Source organism: Pelodiscus sinensis, chromosome 5, assembly GCF_052426305.1.
Source record: "Pelodiscus sinensis isolate ZL-2025 chromosome 5, ASM5242630v1, whole genome shotgun sequence".
NCBI classification, from domain to species: Eukaryota; Metazoa; Chordata; order Testudines; family Trionychidae; genus Pelodiscus; species Pelodiscus sinensis.
In genome coordinates, this window is record NC_143056.1 from 58138046 (window position 1) to 58159125 (window position 21080).

At 43.0% G+C, this 21080-nt stretch overlaps 1 protein-coding gene across 2 annotated transcripts in view; it reads left to right on the plus strand.

The window, feature by feature from the left end:
- The first annotated feature begins 242 nt into the window (after positions 1-242).
- TSLIG3B (tRNA splicing ligase complex subunit 3B) overlaps positions 243-21080 on the plus strand; it is a 48865-nt gene continuing 28027 nt past the window's right edge. For both annotated transcript variants that reach the window (XM_075927042.2, XM_075927041.2), the window contains exons 1-4: positions 243-387; positions 4454-4602; positions 7553-7687; positions 11736-11914. In XM_075927042.2, the coding sequence (XP_075783157.2) occupies positions 350-387; positions 4454-4602; positions 7553-7687; positions 11736-11914 (501 nt within the window). In that variant the 5' untranslated portion in view covers positions 243-349. The remainder of the gene's footprint in view (positions 388-4453; positions 4603-7552; positions 7688-11735; positions 11915-21080) is intronic.

A 21080-nucleotide genomic window follows, 5' to 3' on the forward strand; every position in this document is an offset into this window, starting at 1 on the left:
TTTCTTGGGCCAGGGGCCGATGACCACAGACAAATCAGCGAGGCCCAGGCTAGTCGATGCTGCGCGCGACCGGGAGAGCGGGGGGGAGGGAGCTGGAGCGCTCCAGCCCCGAGCCACAGAGGCGGGACCTAGACGAGCCTGCGCCCCCCCCGCTTTAGAATCGGCCCCTTCGGCCCGCGCGCCAGCCCCGGCGCGCGCAAGATGGAAGGCGGTGGGGCCTGCGTCAGCGAGCGGAGACGGGAGGACCCGGGGCCGAGCGGGGCGGGGCCTGTGTGAAGCGGGGCGGGGCTTGGGAGCGGTGGGCCCAGGCCGCGGCGGGAGCACGAGAGCGCACGAGCAGGAGCTGAAAATGGAGAGCGACGTTCTGGACTCGCTGGAGGCCTTGGGGTGAGCGCGCGGGGCGGCCTCTCGCCGCCGTTCCCTGGGGCTCCCTGGGCCCCGCTTGCGGCGGGCGGGGAAGGGGATAAAGCCGGGTGCCCGCAGCTCCAGTGCAGCCCTGGCCTGCGCTCCGCAGCCTTGCGAGCAGCTCGGCCTCCCGGCGCTGCCGCGTGCGGCTGGGGCTGCTCCTGCGGGACCGGCCTGCCCCTTGCACCCAGAAATGCCCCCCGGGGACCTACACGGGGGGAGCGAGAGCGGGCAGAAGAGCAAACGGGGGGAGTAGCATCCCCCAGGGGATCCTTGGTTGTGGCCGACAGGCTGTGCTGGTTCTAAGGCTGGGAAGGACCAACCCTCTGGATGGGGCCCCGGGAGTGGGAGAAGGCGGCGCACAGACGCGAGGGGATTTTGTAAACCTCTATGGTAAGTGTGTGTGCGAAAGTGAGAGATGTGGGGAATTCATCTGTGATTCCTGCTCGTTTTACTTTGCAAGGGGTGCAGGCGAGAGTGTTTAGTATGTGGCGCCTCTCTATAGGGACAATATAGAGTGTAGCTCATGATAAATGATTCCACTAAATGGCTGTTGGAAGGAAGACTGGTAGGCAGTAGGTGTTCTGCACTACAAATAGGGTATGTGTGTTTTTTCTCTGATGTATTTATTCAACATTGCCTTCCTTAAAGTATCGTAATAGAGATGTAGCCGTGTTAGTCTGGTCTTGCTGAAACAAAAAACAGGACTATGCAGCACTTTAAAGACTAACAAGATGGTTTATTAGGTGATGAGATTTTGTGGGCCAGACCCACTTTCTCAGATCAAATTGTGGAAGAAAATTGGCATGACCATATATACCAAAGGGATACAGTCAAAAAAAGTGAACACATATAAAATTGACAAATCAGATTTTAGAACAGGGAGGGGGTGAGGAGGGAGGTCAGTGTCTATGAGATAATGATATTAGGGGTGATAATTGGGGGAAGTTATCTTTGTAATGGGTAAGGTAGTTAGCATCTTAACAAAGAATTTATCTAGCTCTTTTTGAAACTTTGTTATAATCCTAGCCTTCACAGTCTCCTCTTGCAAGGAGTTCCACAGGTTGACTGTGCGCTGTGTGAAGAAGAACTTTCTTTTATTAGTTTTAAACCTGCTACCCATTAATTTCATTTGGTGTCCTCTAGTTCTTATATTATAGAAACAAGTAAATAACTTTTCTTTATTCACCCTCTCCACACCACTCATGATTTTATATACCTCTATCATATCCACCCTTAGTTTCCTCTTTTCTAAACTGAAAAGTCCCAGTCTCTTTAGCCTCTTCTCATATGGGACCCATTCCAAACCCCTAATCATTTTAGTTGCTCTTTTCTGAACCTTTTCTAATGCCAAAATATCTCTTCTGAGGTGAGGAGACCACATTCGTATGCAGTATTCAAGATATGGATGTGCTATACTTTTATATAGGGGCAGTAAGATATTCATCATCTTATTTTCTGTTCCTTTTTTAATAATTCCTAGCATCCTATTTGCTTTTTTGACTGCTGCTGCACACTGTGTGGATGTTTTCAGAGAACTATCCACGATAACTCCAAGATCTCTTTCCTGATTAGTTGTAGCTAAACTAGTCCCCATCATATTGTATGAAATGTACAAGAGCTGCCAGGGCTCTCATACTTTTCAATGGAGAGAGGCAGAGGGAACCACTGTGACTCTCCCTTTAAAATATATCCGCAGACAGCTCTTGTACATTTCAAAAGGAGAGGCACAGTGGGATAGCGAGCGCCCCAGTTATCAACAATTGAGTAGTTGATGGAGGTTCCATCGACTACTTGATTAGCTGATTAATCAAAATTTAACGTCCCTAGTATCTGGGTACTTATTATCAGCAATGGGCAACTTAGGCTAGTGAGTGAGCTGCATGAGTAGGGATGACTGCTTGATAATCCGATACGTATTTGCTTATCAGATAGTTGACATGCTAATCGACTAGTCGCTTCTCCCTCTCCTTGCTGCCTCTATCAAAAAGAGGCAGGAAAGGGGGGGAAGCAGAGGGGTTACTTCAAAGCGGCAGCGTCACATGGAGCTTAGGGTCTGCTGCCTTGAGATGCTGCATGCAGTGCGGGGCCAGCTGGGAATTCCCCAGCTGGCCCTGGTGCTGCACACGGTGTTTCAAAGTAGCGGTGCCGTGTTGAACCTGAGGTCAGCTGGGGACTCCCTTGCTGACCCCAGGCTCGATGTAGTGCTGCCGTTCTGAAACGCCATGTGGAGCCTGATGCTGGGTTCTCCTAAGCATTTTAAATGCCGTAGTGTTGCATGGAGCCCAGGGTCAGCTGGAGTCTCTAGCTGACCCCCGGCTCCAAGCAGTGCTGCTGCTTTGAAACACTGTGGGGAGCACAGGGCCAGCAGGGGACTGCTTGAGTCCCTGCTGGCCCTGTGCTCCCTGCAGCGATTTTGCCCAAGAGCTCTGGGGCTGTTGCTACACTTCAAAAGCAGAGGCACCCTTATCGACTGAGCAAATACAGGCAGTCCCCAGGTTACGTACAAGATAGGGACTGTAGGTTTGTTCTTAAGTTGAATTTGTATGTAAGTCGGAACTGGTACATATTGTAGGGGAAACTCAGCCAAACATTTCTCCAGAGCTCAGTTTTATTCTCCCACACCTCACTTCCCTCAGTCCTTTATTCACAAGCTGAGATGTCTGCTGAGAAAAGCCGCTCCGCGTCTCCCTGGTCTGCTGGGGCGGGGGCCACTAGCTTCGTGTCTCCCTGGTCTGCTGGGGGGAAGCAGCTAGTGCGGGGTTTGTAAGTAGGGATCCCCGTTTGTAAGTAGGGATCTGATGTAAGTCTGTAGTTGATGCAAATTGCATTGACTATTCAGTTAGCCAATGAATCTAAATTTAACATCCCTATGAATGAGAGTCCCTCCATCATCTCTGTAGGCCACAAGATTATCTGTCAAGATGGTCTCCTCGGATAGAATAGTTTTGATAACTGTGCTTGCATACCTAGAATTTGTAGAGTGTAGACTGAACCAGAGCAGCACTTGGAATGCAGAGAGATCGCATGGCCCTGACAGTCAGTGTTGCGTGTAGTCAGCACATATCTCACTTAACATGCCCTTGTTTTTACGTGCGTGGTTTTATAGTAATACCAGTGGGGGGGGGGAAAGGCTTCTGGACAGAAACAAGTGAAATCTTGCAATCCTTCAGGTGGGCAACAGTAAACAAAATGTCTGACAGGCCACTCATAGAATCTTGATGGGCTGCATGTGGTCCTTGGGCTGCAGGTTGCCCAGGACTGACCTATATGCTGTTAAGAGACCAAGCAAGAACTGAAGAAGAAATCTCTGCAGTGTGGCCTTTTACTCGGTACAGAAATTCATCAAGAGTGGAATTCCAGCGTAGAATGTGCCAATCCTGAAAAAGCCTAGGTCCTATGAGCTCTGCTGGGGAGAATTGATTTGAAGAAATGAAAATAAGGATGGGTTTACATCTAACTTTTAAAATTACAGCACAAATTCTTTGAACATTCCTCTATTGTACCTGAACCCCAAAGGTTGCAGCACCAAGAACCAGAAAGTGAAATATATTATGAGCAAAATGAAAGATTTTATTTCTATTTTCCAAGCTCAGGAAAATGCAAAATGTATTTAGGGCATAAATAACAAGAAGTACTTTTGATTTTCAAACTATTTCTTTGCTAGTAATTTGAAGTAAAACAGTTTTCTTTATAACTTTTTAAAAATTGTCTGTCAATTTAAATTGTCCTGATATCTGATATCTTTAGCGTATCCCAAATCTTAAATTAAAGTATAAATACACTAAATGATTTACATATTTGTGATTTATAAATGCGTGCTTCCTGCCTTGTCAGAAGATCAACATCAGTGCTGCATAATTTTTTTTGTAGTGTTTGGTGTTTTAGGAAAACTTGTAAGAGATGTGTTCAGTGACTCCGAAAATTGTAATGGATTAATCTGATTTCTAACTACTGGGAAACAACTTAAATGAAAACAAATTTAAAATCTAGGTGCTGTATTTGTCAGACTGTTTTTATACTGATATTTTCCCTCCCCCCGGTTCAGGTATAAAGGTCCTCTGTTAGAGGAAGAAGTGCTCAGCAAAGCAATAGAAAATGGATTATCTTCACCTGAATTTTCTGAGCTTTGTATTTGGTTAAGTTCCCAAATAAAATCAGTGTGTGATCTGGAAGAAAGCATCACTTCAACAGCTGGTATTTCCACAGTATTTGAACTTTAATTTATTGAAATAATGTAATGTAATCTTTGCTTAAGACTGTTCAGTATCTAATTTATATTTTGTTTAATAATGTTGTAATCTCAAAGAAAAAATATTGATGTTTAGGAGTAAGATAATTATAGTAAAGAAGAAACATAAGCATAAAACTCATATGTTGGTGTGTTCTTTTTTGTTTAAAATTTCTTAATTCTTTTAAAACATCCTTAATATAAAAAGGCATTTACATACATCATACATATGATTGCATACTTTATATTTTTTTAATGAAATTTAAAAAAAAGGCACATGTACCTCATTTAGTTACGTTTTCCCTTTGTAAGTTCTTTGTGAAAATATCCTACAATAGTACACTCATAGATGTTAAGGCCACAAGGGAACATCGTGATCTAGATGTCTGACCTCATGCATGTTGCAAACCAGAAACCTCTTTCTTCCATTCCTGTGATAGCGTTGTAATCTCTGGCCAAGTAACTGAAGACCTCAAATCATGAGAATCCTCCACTATAGAGAATCCACCATTTATGCTAGTTTAAATGTGCAAGTGATGCCTTTCCCATGATGCAGAGAGAGGTGGAAAATCCATGAGATCTCTGCTAATCCATCCTGGGGAAAATTTCTTTTGACTCCAGATAAGGCTGTCAGTTGCGCCCCCTCTCCCCTGGCCTCTCAATAAGTGGACAAAACCCACCAGCTTGTTAGCAAAGAATTTCCTGTGGTAACACAGAGCCCTCCTCATACTTAGAGTGCTCCATGGTCTATTTTAGGTATTTGCTATTAACAATTGCAGACTAGCTACATGCCACACATGATACGACCCTGCATAAACTTACCATGCTCGGTCTAAAAGTTATTTAGGTTTTTTAATCACCACTGCCTCCCTTGGAAGGCTGATCCAGAACTTAATTTTTCTGATTATTAGAAACTTCTATCTAATTTGAAGCTTACAATTATTGATGACCAGTTTATATCCATTTGTTCTTTTCAGCACTGACACTTAAATAATTCTTCCTGATCTCCTGGTATTTATTCTTTTGATGTATTCATAAAGAGCAATCATATCTCCCATCAGCCTTCTTTTGGTTAGGCCAGTGGTTTTCAAACATTTTTTCATTTGCAGACTCCTAAAAAAATTTCAAATGGAGATGTAGACCCCTTTGGAAATTTTAGAGTCTGTGGACCACAGGTTGAAAATCACTGGGTTGGGCTTAACAACCCAAGATTTGTCTCCTCTCATAAGGTAGGGTGTGTAGTGGTTTTTGTTTTTTGTTTTTGTCCCCCCCCCCCCTCCATCTTTCTGACCTTGCTGGTAGTTCTTCTTTGCACCTATGATCTTAGTTTTTCTCCTCCACTCACTTCCCAGATAAGTCCTCAGCTTATAGCAAAAATTTCTGTAGTTAGTTTGACAAGTACAGGCAGTCCCTGACTTACGATGATCCGACTTATGTGGGATCCGCACTTACGAACGGGGCTTTTCTCGCCCCGGAGCTCGCGGGTGGCGGGACAGCCCAGAGTGCAGCGGTCCCGCCACCGCGTCCTCTGGGGTGGGAAAAGCTGCTCCGGGTCTCCCTGCTGTGCTGGGGGGAAGTCCCCCCCCCCAGCACAGCAGGGAGACCCGAGAAAAGCCGCACAGGCGGCGGGACCCCGCTGCCCGTGCGGCTTTGCTCTTTGCCCCGGAGCAAAGCCGCACAGGCGCCGGGGTCCCCCGCCTCTGCGGCTTTGCTCCTGTGCACAGCAGGGAGACAGGAGCAAAGCCCAGAAGCAGGGGACCCTGCCGCCTGTGCGGCTTTGCTCGGGTCTCCCTGCTGTGCTGGGGGGACTCCCCTCCCTCCCCCCCCCACCAGCACAGCAGGGAGACAGGAGCAAAGCCGCAGAGGCGGCGGTACCTCTGCGCCTCCACGGCTTTGCTCGGGTCTCCCTGGTCTGCTGGCGGGGGAGGGGGCTTTTGTTGTGGGATGCCTGGGGTAGAGCAGCTGGGGTAGAGCAGCTGCGGGACACCTGGGGTGCTACCGGGTTGGTCCTGCGGGGACCTACCGGGCAGTGCCCCAGCTGTTCTGTCCCAGGAGTCCAGATTCAGCTGCTGTTGAAACTGATCAGCGGCTGATTCCAGGAAGCCGGGGGCAGAGCAACTCTGCCTAGGACTTCCTGTAGACAGCTGCTGATCAGTTTCAGCAGCGGCTGAATCTGGAGCCAGTTCCGACTTACATACAAATTCAACTTAAGAACAAACCTATAGTCCCTATCTTGTATGTAACCCGGGGACTGCCTGTATCAGAAGGGTAGCCGAATCTGAATCTGCATAAACAATGAGAAGTCCTGTGGCACCTTATAGACTAACAGATTTATTGGAGCATAAGCTTTCATGGGCAAAGACCCACTTTGTCAGATGTATCTGGCAAAACATATATATGTGTGAAACTAACACACATATAAGGTTATGAGCTTTTGTGGTAAAATCTACTTCACCAGATGAGTTGGAGAGGAAATTAGAGAATCTAGGGTATGTATAACAGCAAAAACAGTTACTTGTCATTGTAGGACCAATGGTAATGAAGATAATTGTCAGGCTAGATGTGTTCCATTCATAGGGTTTGCTGTGGAGATGTGAATATCAAAAGCAGGGGAAATAGCCAGTTTCAGCTGATTGCACTGGTTCCTTATGGGATCACTATAACCTTCTCTGCTAATTTCAAAATATATGGGTCTTATTGCTTCTTGTAATTTAAAATAAATGCTTATTTATGTGTAGTACTCAGTTTTTAATTTTAAGATATCAGAATGTCCTATTAGATTAGTAGCTGTTAAAAGTTTGTGTATACCACAAACTAATACATTATGTTTAAACTTGTAATTATAATTTTTTTTAAGTTTGTGCTTAAATAAAGAAGCTATATTTTTCAGTGATCTTTTTTTCTTCTTTCTTTAAGGTGGGGAAGATGTTGAAAGCTTCCAGCTTGAGATTAGTGGTTTTTTAAAAGAAATGGCTTGTCCTTATTCAACACTTGTGTCTGGAGACATTAAAGACAGGTTAAAAAAGAAAGAGGATTGTCTTAAACTCCTGTGTAAGTTCAATAGTTTTCCCTCTTGCAATAATATTTTTTTTGTTAAACTCTTTGTCCTCTTATTTAATTGTTTGCATTTCTCATCTCTAACATCATGGAATGTAAACTACGTTTTTAGTTGCTTATCTCCCACTGTCTTCAATGTTTTGTTTCTTTTGCCTCATATTTGTCTTTACAGTTATATTTGGAAGCCCTTGATTTCTGCAAGTATAACTCAATAGGAATTTTGTGCGATAATAAAGAATACCCAATAGCCTTTGCAGTGCAAGTGGCATAGAAAATCCTAGTTGTTCTTTAACATCAGTGATGCATCCCATTCTGAGTGTCATAATACACTGTTTTCTGGTTGCTAATTGTATGACACAAAGGTTTGTTAAGAACTTTAACTTTGCATTGTTAAGTGCTCAAAAGTTAGAAAATACTCTCATAAATTTTGCTTGTGCATCTGTATGTGAGTGCTTTAGCTGAGATTAGCAGCTAAAATCTCTGAAGATTCCCTCAGCTTTGAGCATGCTGCAGCCATTGTTTCTTGTGTGACCAAACTTTATGTGCCATCCCAACAGAATATTTGTCCTTGCTCCAGTGTGAGGTACAAGGGAGAAGCTGGACTTTTCCCTATAACAGTTGCTTTGGGTTAGGGTAGGGGTGGGGAACCTAAGGCCCAGGGATCGGACGCAGTTGTAAGTTTGTCTGTGTCTGGCCCCCGAGGCTTGGCATTGGGTGTCCGTGCTGGTGTTCCAGCCCACCTTCTGCTGCTCTCTTTGTGGGGCTGGTGCACACAAAATCTATTAGCCTGGGCTGTTCCCAGGCCCTGATGTATGATGAGGATGTGGTGAATGTCTCTTTCCTCAGCGGAAGACCATGTCAGCAAGAGTGTGAGGTTCTTCACCCATGGGTTAGGGTATGGCTGTGGAATTGAGAGTAGGGAGTGTGTCTCGTGTGTGCATGCTGACTTCTCTGTTGGAGCAATAAGCTGCCTGACTCAAATGTAAAGGGGATAAGAGCTGGACCTGGGGTACATTGGAATAAGGAGCCTGAGGAGATGGGCTGGAGCTGTGGAGGAGAGGAGGCTGGGACTGGCTGGACAAGGAGACTGGCACTGGATATGTGTGTGGAGCGGAAGCTGGAACTGGTTGAACATAGGTCCTAGTCTAAATCCCTAACTTGTAACTTTCGTGGGTAGACCAGGTCTGAGGTTGCAAAGCCAAGTGCTCAGAAGTTAGAAAATGCTAGAATCAAGCTTGTCTGTCAACCTTAATTCATGCCATATGGATTATGATCGTCTTTAATCACATGATCACATAGGCAGTCTCAGTTTTGGTCTTGCATGACTTTTGAACCCATCTTAAAAAGTTTCAGCCTAGAGAGTTAAAGTTTGGCAAACCTTTTTATAAGCAACTGAAAACGGAGTCTTATGAAGTGTTAGGAAATCCTAATGGGTGGCCCTCCCAGTTCCATATATAAGGGCAATATTTTGAGGATTTTTATAGGAAATATAACTCTTCTGACAAATCTGAAAAACTTACAATTTGAGCCTCTCTAGTCGGGCACTCTCTGGTTCAGCAAGATCTGTAATCTGTCATGATTTTAGTTACTGGAAGCCCATTTATCAAGAGTGTGGCCAAGTTTCCCATGGTGTCATAGTATCTTTACATAAACACCAGTTCTGGCTCTGAGTGTTGAGGTGTTAGAAGACATTTAGGTATAAGTTAGAGCTAAGAGCTCAGTAAGTAGTGGAAGCAAACTATTCCGCTGAGTAGGAAAGATGGAAAAAGTATGGCAAGAGACCACCTTGGCTTAACCAGGGGATCTTACATGATCTAAAACCAAAAAGGAGTCACATAAAAAGTGAAACTGGTTCAAATTAGAAAGGATGAATATAAGCAAACAACACAAGTATGTAGGGGTAAGATTAGAAAGGCGAGGCACAAAATGAGCTCTGTCTAGCTAGAGATATAAAGAGTAATGTGAAAACATTCTACAAATATATTTGTAGAACACCAAGGACAAGATAGACCCATTGCTCAGTAAAGAGGAAAAAACAATAACCAGAAACTTGGAAGTGGCAGAGGTGCTTAACGACTTCTTCTTGGTGAAAACTGAAACCAAGATGGATGGTGACTGGATGCCTAACCTAGTCAATGCTAGTAGAAATGGGATGGGTTTAGAAGTTAAAAATTACTTAGTTACATTTAATCAGGCCCTGAAGACATCTATCCTAGAATACTCAAGAAGCTGATGGAGGAGGAGGATAGCCTTTAGTTAGGATAGCTTATGGATAGCCTATCATTTTTCAAAAAGCATGGAAGTCAGGAGAGATTGTAGAATTCTGGAAAAGGGCAAATATAGTGCCCATCTATAAAAAGGGAAATAAAAACAACCCAGGAAACTGCAGACCAATGAGTTTAACTTCTGTGCCTGGAAAGATAATGGCGTGAATAATTAGATATTCATCTGCAAACATCTAGGAGATAATAAGGTGATAGATAACAGCATGGATTTGTAAAGAATAAATCATGTCAAACCAATCTAATAGCTTTCTTTGATAGGAAGTTTTGTGGATAAGGGGGAAGTGGTGGTTATGGTATACTGTAGACTTTAGTGAAGCATTTGATACAGTCTCACACGACCTTATCAATAAACGGAAGAGGTACAAACTAGATGGGGCTACTATGAGGTGAGTGACTGCATAAGTGGCTGGATAACCATTCTCAGAGAGTAGTTATTAATGGTTCACAGTCACTCTGGAAAGGTATAACAGATGGAATTCTGCAGGGGTCTGTTTTGGTACTGGTTCTGTTCATTATCTTGATCAGTGATTTAGATATTGGCATAGAGAGTACACTTATTACGTTTGCAGATGATACCAAGCTGGGAAGGGTTGCAAGTATGTTGAAGGATCGGGTCATAATTCAAAATGGTCTGTGGTAAATAGGTTTAAGTTTAATAAGTACAAATGCAAAGTACTCCACTTAGGAAGGAACAATCAGTTTCACACATACAAAATGGGAAGTGACTGTCTAGGAAGGAGTACTGAAGAAAGGGATGTAGTGGACCACAAGCTAAATGTGAGTGAAAAGTGTGACAATGTTGGGGGGGAAAAATGCAAACATGATTCTGGGATGCATTAACAAGAGTGTTGTGAGCAAGAGGTGAGAAGTCATTCTTCTGCTCTACTCTGCACTGATTAGACCTCAATTGGAGTAATGTGTCCAATCCTGGGCCCTACATTTCAAACAAAAATTATTAAAGGTCTAGAAAACATGAGCTATGAGGGAAGGCTGAAGGAATTGGGTTTGTTTAGTTTAGAATAGAGAAGACAGAGAGGGGACCCGATGATAGCAGTTTTCAAGTACCTAAACGGGTGTTACATGGAGGAGGAAGAAACTTGACCTCTGATGATGGGACAAGAAGCAGTGGGATTCTACTGTAGCAGGGGAGGTGTGGATTGGATATTAGAAAAACTTCCTATCAGTGTGGTTGAACACTGGAATAAAGTACCTAGGGAGGTTGTGGAATCTCCATCTTTAGAGATAAGCATGTTAGATAGACATTTATCAGGGATGATGTAGTTGATGCTTGGCCCTGCTGTGAGGACAAGGGACTGCATTTGATGACCTCTCAAGGACCCTTCCAGTTTTAGTACTCTATGATCCCATAAAGTGTTGGTAAAACGGCTAGACAATATTGACCTCCTGTGGTTTGGCAAATACTCTGGTTCTGTGCCTGTCATGTCCCATGGGTGCCAGACTACAGAGGTTCAACCTTTATAAGAAAACCCCATATTAGAAACAGAATTATATTGGTGAATTTGTTGGGAAGGTAGCAAACATCTTCCCAAAAAACTGAGTAGCAATTACACGTGTATAACTCTTTCTAATGTGTTTGTATAAAGTAGTAGCTCTTGGCATTTTTTATTAAATTTGCAGAATTTTGCCTATTTATTTTCTATTATGTTTTGCATGTGTGTTTTATTTACTGTTAGACTAAAAAGATACAAATATTCAAGATGTCTTAAAGATGCTATGATGACACTTTTTCTCTCTAGTATTTTTAAGTACAGAGCTTCAAGCTTTACAGATATTGCACAGCAAGCAACTTAAAAGTTCTCATTTGGAAAAGAATAATGAAATGTATCAGGAAGTACAAACTATTTGTGACTCGCTGGGCCTATCAAAGTCATCATCTTCTGATAGTCCTCTTTTGTTAAGCAATGTGGAATCAAAGGTACAGAATTTTTAACCTTAAAATAGTCTTTTGCTGCATGTCTTTAATTGTTAGAACCAGCATTTTAGTGCATTAAAATCTGGTCCAACTAGGCAAAGGTATTTATTTTGAAAACTGTTTGACCCTGTCTAAACCACATATGTGTTACACTAACCCATTTCAGTTACTATGTTAAATATGTATGCTACACTCAGGATGAGATGTACATTGTACTTTATACTTTTTAGTATTTACCTTGTCCCATAAATCTAAAGTCATGTACTACTTTTCCTGCTAAACAGTGCCAATCATTTTAAGTAGTAATGGAAAAAAATTGTTAGATGTACCTAACTACCAGTTGTTCGATAATTTATCTGAATAAGCAGTGATTCGAATACACATGCATTTGAATGTATGATCATATTAAACAACCACTTTTATGTCTTGGTTTGTAAATATTCACAAGTACTTTGTGAATGCCGTTCTGTGAAGTGTGGAATTGCCTGAAAGAGCCCAAGTAACCTATTAGCCAGTTCCCACGAAAACTTAGGGAAAACACCTTTTGAGATTATGCCCCAACAGGTTCTAACTTCTTTGATTCTAAATTGACTTCTATGCTGTAGAATATAGAATAGGCTTTAGTTTCTTATATTTTTTTAAATACATTTAAAATAATGTGTTAGAGTAATTTTTCTCCTCTATAAATCTTATCTCTAATAATAATAATAGAGATAAGATGTTATTGGGCTTCTGAAAGGCTTCTATTGGAATTGTTGCCCTGTTGTACTATGCAGTGCCCATACATCTATAGATGTATGTGATCCCTTCCCAAAAGACCTTACAATCTAATGAAATGAATACATGTGAAACTTCATCCCTTTTGGCCTAAGTTCGTAATTTAATTTAGACTATTGTGAACTGGTTACTAGTTCATACCAGATGTTAAATAAACTTCTTATAAGAAAAAAGGCCAACATTTTAAAAAGTGACTTGACTTTGGATAATGAATTTTGGGTACTCAACTTGGGGCCTGGTTTTACAGAAAGTGCTGAGTGAATCAGGGTCTTACGGTTTCTCAGGTTAGGTACCTGAAAATTAAGGCACTTAACAATCACTTGCCACTAGAACAGTGGTTCTCAAACTCTGGGTCAGGACCCCAAAATGGGACATGACCCCCTTTGAATGGAGCTGGCTGGGCTGACTTAGACTAGTCCCGTTGTCCAAGCTAAAACCCAAGGGCTTCAGCCATGTGCAGCAAGACTCAGGTTACAGAGGTTTGAAACCCCGTAAGCTTCAGCTGTGGCTCCCCTGCCTGGAGTGGTGCAGGGCTTTGGCTTCCCCATCCAGGGCACTGGGGCTTGAGTGAGCTCAGGCTTCGGTTCACTCCTCCTGGGGTCATGAAGTAGTTTTTGTTGTCAGAAGGGGGTCGCAGTGCAATGAAGTCTGCAAACCCCTGGGCTGAAGTAGAGAGAGATCCCATGTTTTCATGCTTTTCCATCTACAGTAAACTTCCGATAATCCGGCACCTTTAGGACCCAGGGGGTGCCAGATTATCCGATATGCCGGACTATCAGAAGGGGGAGCTATGAGGGGTCTGGAGTGGGGTGGGAGGGAACGCCACCCCAGATCCCTCATAGCCCCCCCCTTACCATAGTCCGGCTCTGCCCCAGTCCCTGATTCAGCCGCTGCTGGTCAGTTTCAGCAGCGGCTGCATCCCGACTCCTGGGGCAAAGCAGCTGGGGTGCTACCGGGTTGGTCCCGTAGCGCCGCCCCTCGGCGCTGCGGGACCAACTCGGCAACACCCCAGCTGCTCTGCCCCAGGGGTCCCCAAGTCAGCCGCTGCTGAAACAGATGAGGGGCTGATTCCAGGAAGCCCCGGGGCAGAGCAGCTCTGCCCCTTGGCTTCCTGGAATCAGCCCCTGATCTGTTTTCAGCAGCGGCTTAATCGGGGACCCTGGGGTAGAGCAGCTGGGGTCCTGCCGGGTTGGTCCCGCAGCGCTGTCCTTTGGCGCTGCGGGACCAACCCGGCAGCACTCCAGCTGCTCTGCCCCAGGCGTCCCCAAGAGCAGCTGGGGTGCTGCCGGATTGGTCCCGCAGCCCCGAGGGGCAGCGCTATGAGACCAACCCAGCAGCACCCCAGCTGCTCTGCTCCTGGCTTCCCCGATTCAGCTGCTGGTCAGTTTCAGGAGCAGCTGAATGGGGGAAGCCTGTCCGACTGCCCCAGCACTTCCGGGTTCCTGATGGTGCTGGACCATCAGGAGTCCCGGAGCATTGGATGCCAGACTAATGGAGTTTTACTATATATCTTACAGAATAATCAAGCACCAGGAGCCCAATATCTGATTTTTGTCAAGCAAAAGTCTAGGATTACTATGAAAAAAATAGGATTTGGGGCCCTAATGGAGAGAAGAGCTAAAAAGGAAATAGCTTTACCATTAGTCTTTCACACTCAAAATTTTTAACTTAGAATGTTTCTTTAAATTCATTAGTTCTTGGGCTACTTTGTTTTGTGGTTTTCACTTTGTAGGCTAAAAATTGATTTTTTTTCTCTCACCACCCTGATCTCATTAAGTATGTATTTGTAGCCTAATATAAAAAGGCAAAAGAAGCATGTACAATTTTTACCTTTTATAGTCTTTTGTATGAAAAAGCAGCAACTATGGTGGCAATGAAAATATTGTCTTACATTTTTTCCAGTTATCTCGGGATGTAAAATCCCCTGGAGAATGGGGGGCTACATTCCCACTGGGTTGGAGTAGTCACCTTGTGCTGGAGTGGCCACCTTGCCGCAAGGAGGGTCTGCTCTGGACACCGAAGCAGCCCCTGTCTGCGGCAGGCTGGGAGCTGCTTCCGCCCCCACTCGTTAAGTTGAACTGGTAAGCATCACCTGTTAAGAGTGATGCTTACCAGTTAACCGGTTAACCTTTCACATTCCTACAGTTATCCTTTGCTGTTGTAGTTCTGTTTAATGAAACCTTTTCATTCTCTCCCTAGTGCAATATCTCATTGAAAGGATGAAGAAATAATTATAAAATATGAACCCCCTGATAATTTCATTTTGAAAATTCCTATATTTTTGTCTGTCCTGAGTTTCCCCTTGTGGATGTTCATCAGGCAGCTGTGCACTGGATCCATGTGTTTCTAAGATTCCCTGGGTCTGGACAGGCTCCAAGACTGGCCCCTCGGGCACATTTCCTAGATATAGATTTTTGTCTAGTGCCACTTCTAGGGAACGGGATACACAGTCCAGCTACTGTAGGTAGAGCCCTGCAAATTTGCAGATACCTGCTTTATATCCACAGCTCATTTTTATGGATGCTGATACAAATTTTGTATCTAGAACCTTCCAAATTTGAAGATGATGGAGGAAGGTATCTGCGGCTCATTTTTGCAGATACAGATGCAGGTACAAATTTTTTTATCCACACAGGGCTCTAAGCGTAGGCTTTCAGGACCTCCTGACCAAGACACCCCGTTTGCCCAGACACACCCTCCCATAGAGCACCATCCTCATTTGATAGTTTAATCCTTCATTCACACATCAAAGAGAAATTTGCAAACCAGTCATTCTCTGCTTGTAAACAAAGCACAAGAGATGCATAGATCTATATCCCAGGTGTCCAACTAGTTCTGAAGCGGTAGCCTCTATAGTGGCTACTGGTATAGCAAACTAGCCACACTCAACCTGCAAAATAGCCACATGTGGGTAGCGGCTAGCTTATTGGACACCATGGATCTACACAAAATAGAAGGAATGCCAGTATGTATTTCCTTCCTGCAGAGTCCTCTCCTCTCTTGAGTGTTGTTGGGCTTTCGGTGAGTTCTTTTGGGTTTGCAAGTGTTTGCTCCTGAACACTACTTTCCTATCTCAGGCTTCTTTTCCTGATCATGGAATCCTCTCTCTACTTCTGCAGCAAGCTCCCTTTTACCATGTTCAGTACCTGGTGTTGAAAGGTTTTCCCTTGTCAAAGAATTTTTATTCTTCAAAGTCTGTTTTAAAAAAAATGACTTTTTAAATACCATATTGGTTTGTTCCTCCTTTTCTGCGTAGCTATGAATTTTCCACTGATTATCCTACGCCTGGGCAAAACATTGCCCACAGGCCGGATCCCGCCCTTGGATACTGCATGGAGCCCCGGGTGGGCGCTCTGCTTGCCTCGCGCCACCCACACACCACTCTCAAATGCTACTTTGGGGCGGTTTTTCTTTTAAAAAATGAGAGCCCAGAGGGGAAGAGGGAAAACTTTAGCAGCTGCTCCAACTCCCAGCACAATCCCATTGGCTGGTTTCTGGCCAGAAACTAGCTAGTGGGAGCTGCCTGTTTCAATAACAGGCAGTCACCAAGCACAAGGGGCTCCAGAACATATGGCTGCAGCCTGTGCGGGGCCAGGACACGCATGCAGTATTCCCCTAAGTTGCCCAGGTGATTAATCAGCCCCACCCAATCAGAGGCTCAGGGCTCGGTGCATGGAGCTGAATGACTGGGTAGGGCTGATTAATGACCTGTGAGGCAGTGCTGCCGTGCAGCATAGAGGAACACTGGCTGTCAGGGAGGCAGATTCAGGAAGGGCTGCTGGCTGGTAAGTCTTCTGGCCAGACCCTGCCATTGGTACCCTATCATCTTCCTTCCCCAACCCTCTGCTCCCACTCCTGCCCCTTACTCCACATACGCAAATCCTCTGCTCCCCTCTTGCACCTATATTCCCTCCCAGATCTGGCATCCCAATCCTCTGCCCCAGATCAGCCCCCTCCTGCCCTAGCTCACAACCCTAATCCCTGTACCCCAGTTCCCTGCCGTAGGTCACAATCCTACCCCAGTCCAGTTCCCCAGTTCACAACTGCCTCCTTCACCCAAACTCCCTCCCTGTCCCCAGGCTACCTTCTGCACCCAGCCTCCATCCCAGACCCCCACACTTCCTCCATTAATATCATGGAAGAGTAAGGCCCTTGACCACTTTCCAAATTCTTGGTGTGGCTTCCCATAAAAAATTATTGCCCACCTCTGGATTAGCCCCTTCCCTAGACAACCTGGGTAGAACTGGCTTCCTCCTAATCTGCAAGTGTTCCGTTATTTTACTGTGCATTCAGTTTTAATTACTCTCTTGTTTCTGATCCCAGAGATACGAGACGCTAGCCCTGGTAACAAATGGCTTGTTCAGTTAACTAAACAAACAGGATTTTACATTAAAACCTGCAGCTAGCCTGTACCAGATGGCTTGGGCTTAGTCTAAGAGACTGTTTAATTGCCCCTAGAGTGCCCCTAGACTCAGGCCTGTGAGAGGGGAGGATCCCAGAACCTAAACGTCCACACTGAAATTAAACCGCCTTGTGAGCCTGAGTCAGCTAGCATGGACCAACCACTGTGTCTAATTGCAGTGTACAGATACTCCTAGTCTGATTGCTTAAATCATGCCAAAGCTGTAGAGACAACAAAAACAAATCTTTTCAAGTAAATAATTTTAAACCTATATTTTCAGCTCAGGCTGGTTACTCTGAATGCACTTGAAATGGTTAGTACACACATAGCTGCTAGTACAAAATATTTATATGTACTTCCATGTGCCATGATGACAACTTATACAACATTAAAAAACCACTTCACTGGAAGTTGATTCAGGGTCACCTGCCGTTGTTAACTGCATTGCATCGGCTGGTTTACTTCAAATTCTAAGAAGAATCATAGAGTTTTATTTAACTGAAATGACCTCTGGAAAAACCCTTTCCCGCTGGAAATACTCATTTTAGCAATGGGCTATTACATGAAAATAAAATTCGAGTTCCCAATTGGTTAACTAACCAGTATAATTCTATATGTCTCTTAACTAGTCCCTATTATTTTTTAAGAAGATCAATATAAGCACTTTTAAAATAATTTATATTTAATCTGTATTCTAAAAAATGGAGAAGTAGTTTTTGTCAGATGAACGTATTTCAGGATTTGCCCCATGTATGCTAATTTGTGACTTGAACAAAAATTCCTGAATGCCACGTGACATCCGTATTTCCAGTGTTTGTAGCCATGTTTGTCCTAGGATGATAGAGATTCAAGGTAGATGAGGAAATACCTCTTACTGGAACAACTTCTGTTGGGGAGAGAAACTTTTGAGCTAGACAGACTGGGAAAAGAGTCCTTTATAGCTCAAAAGTTTGTTGCTTCCATCAACAGAGTTGCTCCAGTAAAAGATATTATTTCAACTCACCTTGTGTCTCTAATAGTATATCCATATACAGTTGCTTCATTGGCCTTGTATAAAGTAGAAAACTATGGGTGGACTGTTTTTATTATTGTTTTATAGCACCTAAATGTTCTTCTGGAGTAAAGTTATAACTTTTACTTTTTAACTGACTAAGATTTTATACCAGCTTACCACTTCCACATCTTGTTTTAGAGTGTGGACTATAAAATTTGCAGTACATTAGCATATGCTCTCAGGTCCTACATTTCTATGATTCGGTGATCCTTGAAAAATGTGCTTTTAAAAAAAAAATCTATTGTATAGTGCACACACACTTTACTTAAGCTGCAAGTAGACAAGAAGAAAACTGTCTTATCTGCATATAAATCAGAGCTCAAATGTGGTGCTAAAATGTATATAAAGCTCAGACCCTTAAGGCCAATTTGAGCTCACTTCTACAGACTTCTGGTAGGAGCCAGTAATTAAAATGTTTATGGGCATGTTTATTGAAATAGTAGTACAGCTCAAATGAGCATTATGAATTTGTAAGATTGTTATCAGTAAATTTTTTTGGAACTGAAGGATCTATAAATTGGTACAAACTATGGCATTTAGTAATTACCTCCTATAATATTTCACTATGTAGGAAGTCTTTATCAATGTAGAAAAATTATTTTTGATTGAAACAGTGTTTATAGAATCCTTACAGTTTCAGATTTAACATGGATGACGAGCACACATAGTCAATTTCATCCTGTAGTTATGCTGGCTGCTGCAACCTCTGTAGTCTGAACTGCAATGTGTATGTGTTTGTAAGTAAGATATGCACCTCATCAGGTATCATCACTGAAATTCTGATTCATGAGGAGCTTCTCTTTGGAGAAAGGCCTATATTGTTCTAGTTAATTTAAAAAATTCTCCTTCTTATGGTCTGCTCATGTTGAACAGAACAGCAGCTATCTGACAGAATAGGGGAAAATATGGAATCCAGTAAATACACATAGGACTCTTACATTTCCCAGGTCTATCATATCTGGCAAACTTGGTTTATTTTTTTTCCAAAAAGATACCCTTTGTCTGCACTGATGCATAAAAATAATAGTGCTGTAACTTATGGAGAGTTACAACAGGTACTTGAACAAACAGAAAATTTCCAGTGGAAACTTTTTTTTATGTGAAAACTATTTCATACGTCTCTTCCAATATGCTTGTAAGCAATGAATCGATATCAGCTATACTTGCTTTGGAGCCTTCAAAGGTGTCAAAGCTAGTGTATTAATCCATTGTACAATATTCCATGTAACTATTAAGAATGGTGCAATTCTTTCTTTTCCTACCTATTTTATACATATTCAAGTTTCCCTTGTCCGAGCACTTGAGGAATATTACAGAATCATTATACATCTTTGATTTGTATTTACTTAAAAGCACTTATTTTTAGATGCCTCAAGTTCACAGTTTATCTTAACGTATTAGAAGGAATTCCAGATAGCTATAGTGGGAGCATTAGGACGATAATAGTGATTCCTTTATTTTTCTGGTCTCTCAAGAAAAAAAATCACTTTTTTGAGAATTAGTAATGGTATCTATCTTAGTACTAGTTGCTTGTACTCCTTCACTTGAAACAAGTTCTTGGATTTTCAAATGTCTGTTACCTTTGACTTTATTTGGGTCCATGTAAAATTGTGTTGTTAACTTACAGTTTCATGCTTATCATTTGTAATAGAAACTTAGTCTGTTTTATTCAATTTTCAAATGTTTGCTGTATTTTACCATGTCTGCTCTTTCTCTGTCTAGCCTCAGCACCATTATCAGTAGCTGTGGGAATAGTTCTGAGAATAGTGTTTGATAGACTGCTGCTGCAAAGCCAAAGGGAAAGATCACACGTTGTATTTTGGTATGGCACATCAGAATATTGATTGTGTTTTTAATCATGTCTCAGATTATTTACAAAATAAGTATAAGTATAAAATCCAAACCACTTTCTTCACTGACACTATAATTATTGTAATGGAACACATTTTGGCCTTGAAGAGGTTGAAAGTGTCTCAAGATTTATATTGCTTGTGGCAACCTGGTGCAGTGGTTACTAAACTTTAAGACAGTGAGAACAATTAAGTCAATTTAGTGCTGCAGTGACCACAATAATATATTTATTTACTTCAGTTGATAGGATTGAAAAATTAGTATGGCACCTTAAGGTTTGCTTGTCAGGACATTGTCCTCCTCTAGACTTGCCTTGTAAAGGTAAACGGAGAGAGAAACAATGATATTTAGTACAATGATATTTGAAATGAACACTGATCAATCCAGGAGAATCACACTACTTTACTATCCTGTGGTTTATACTGCTCTCACATGCAAGGTTGTGTGAATTTAATAATTATTTGGCAAGGGACAAAGAAAAAGTAAATAACATCAATATGAAATAATGTAAAGTTGTAATCATGTAAAATGCCTTTTGCCACCTAATCGTTCTTATATACTGTAGTGATATGTACAGTAGAAAAGATCTAAATCTTTTAAGTCGTAGACAATGAAATGAAACACTAAAGGATGACCTAAAGTAGTGGTTCTCAACCCAGAGTCTGTAGCCCTGTTGGGGTCCATGATCCCTGTCATGGGGTCTGCAGGGCCCTGCAGCTGATATCTGGAGTCCAATCCCTGGCACCTCCTGTGGGGATGAAGCCCTGATCCCATTGGCAGTGTTGGGGATATTAAGGACATTGGCCCCACCCCAAACTGCACAGCCCTTCTCTGGCTGTTGCCATAAGCAAGCCCCTCAGCTCCCAGAAGTAGCCAGTAAGAATTGCTTGGGTAGGGAGACCTGGCTGGTAGACCCCTCCAGGAACATGGACTGCAGGGGAGTCCTCCCAGCCCCTAACACCTCTCTCTATACCTCCTGCACTATCCCCTCTGTGCTACCCCTCTGCCCTTAACTACCCCCTCCTTATACCCTAAGCTGTTTTCAAACTTTGTGAACTAAGCCCCCCGCCTTTGAGTTATCGTTT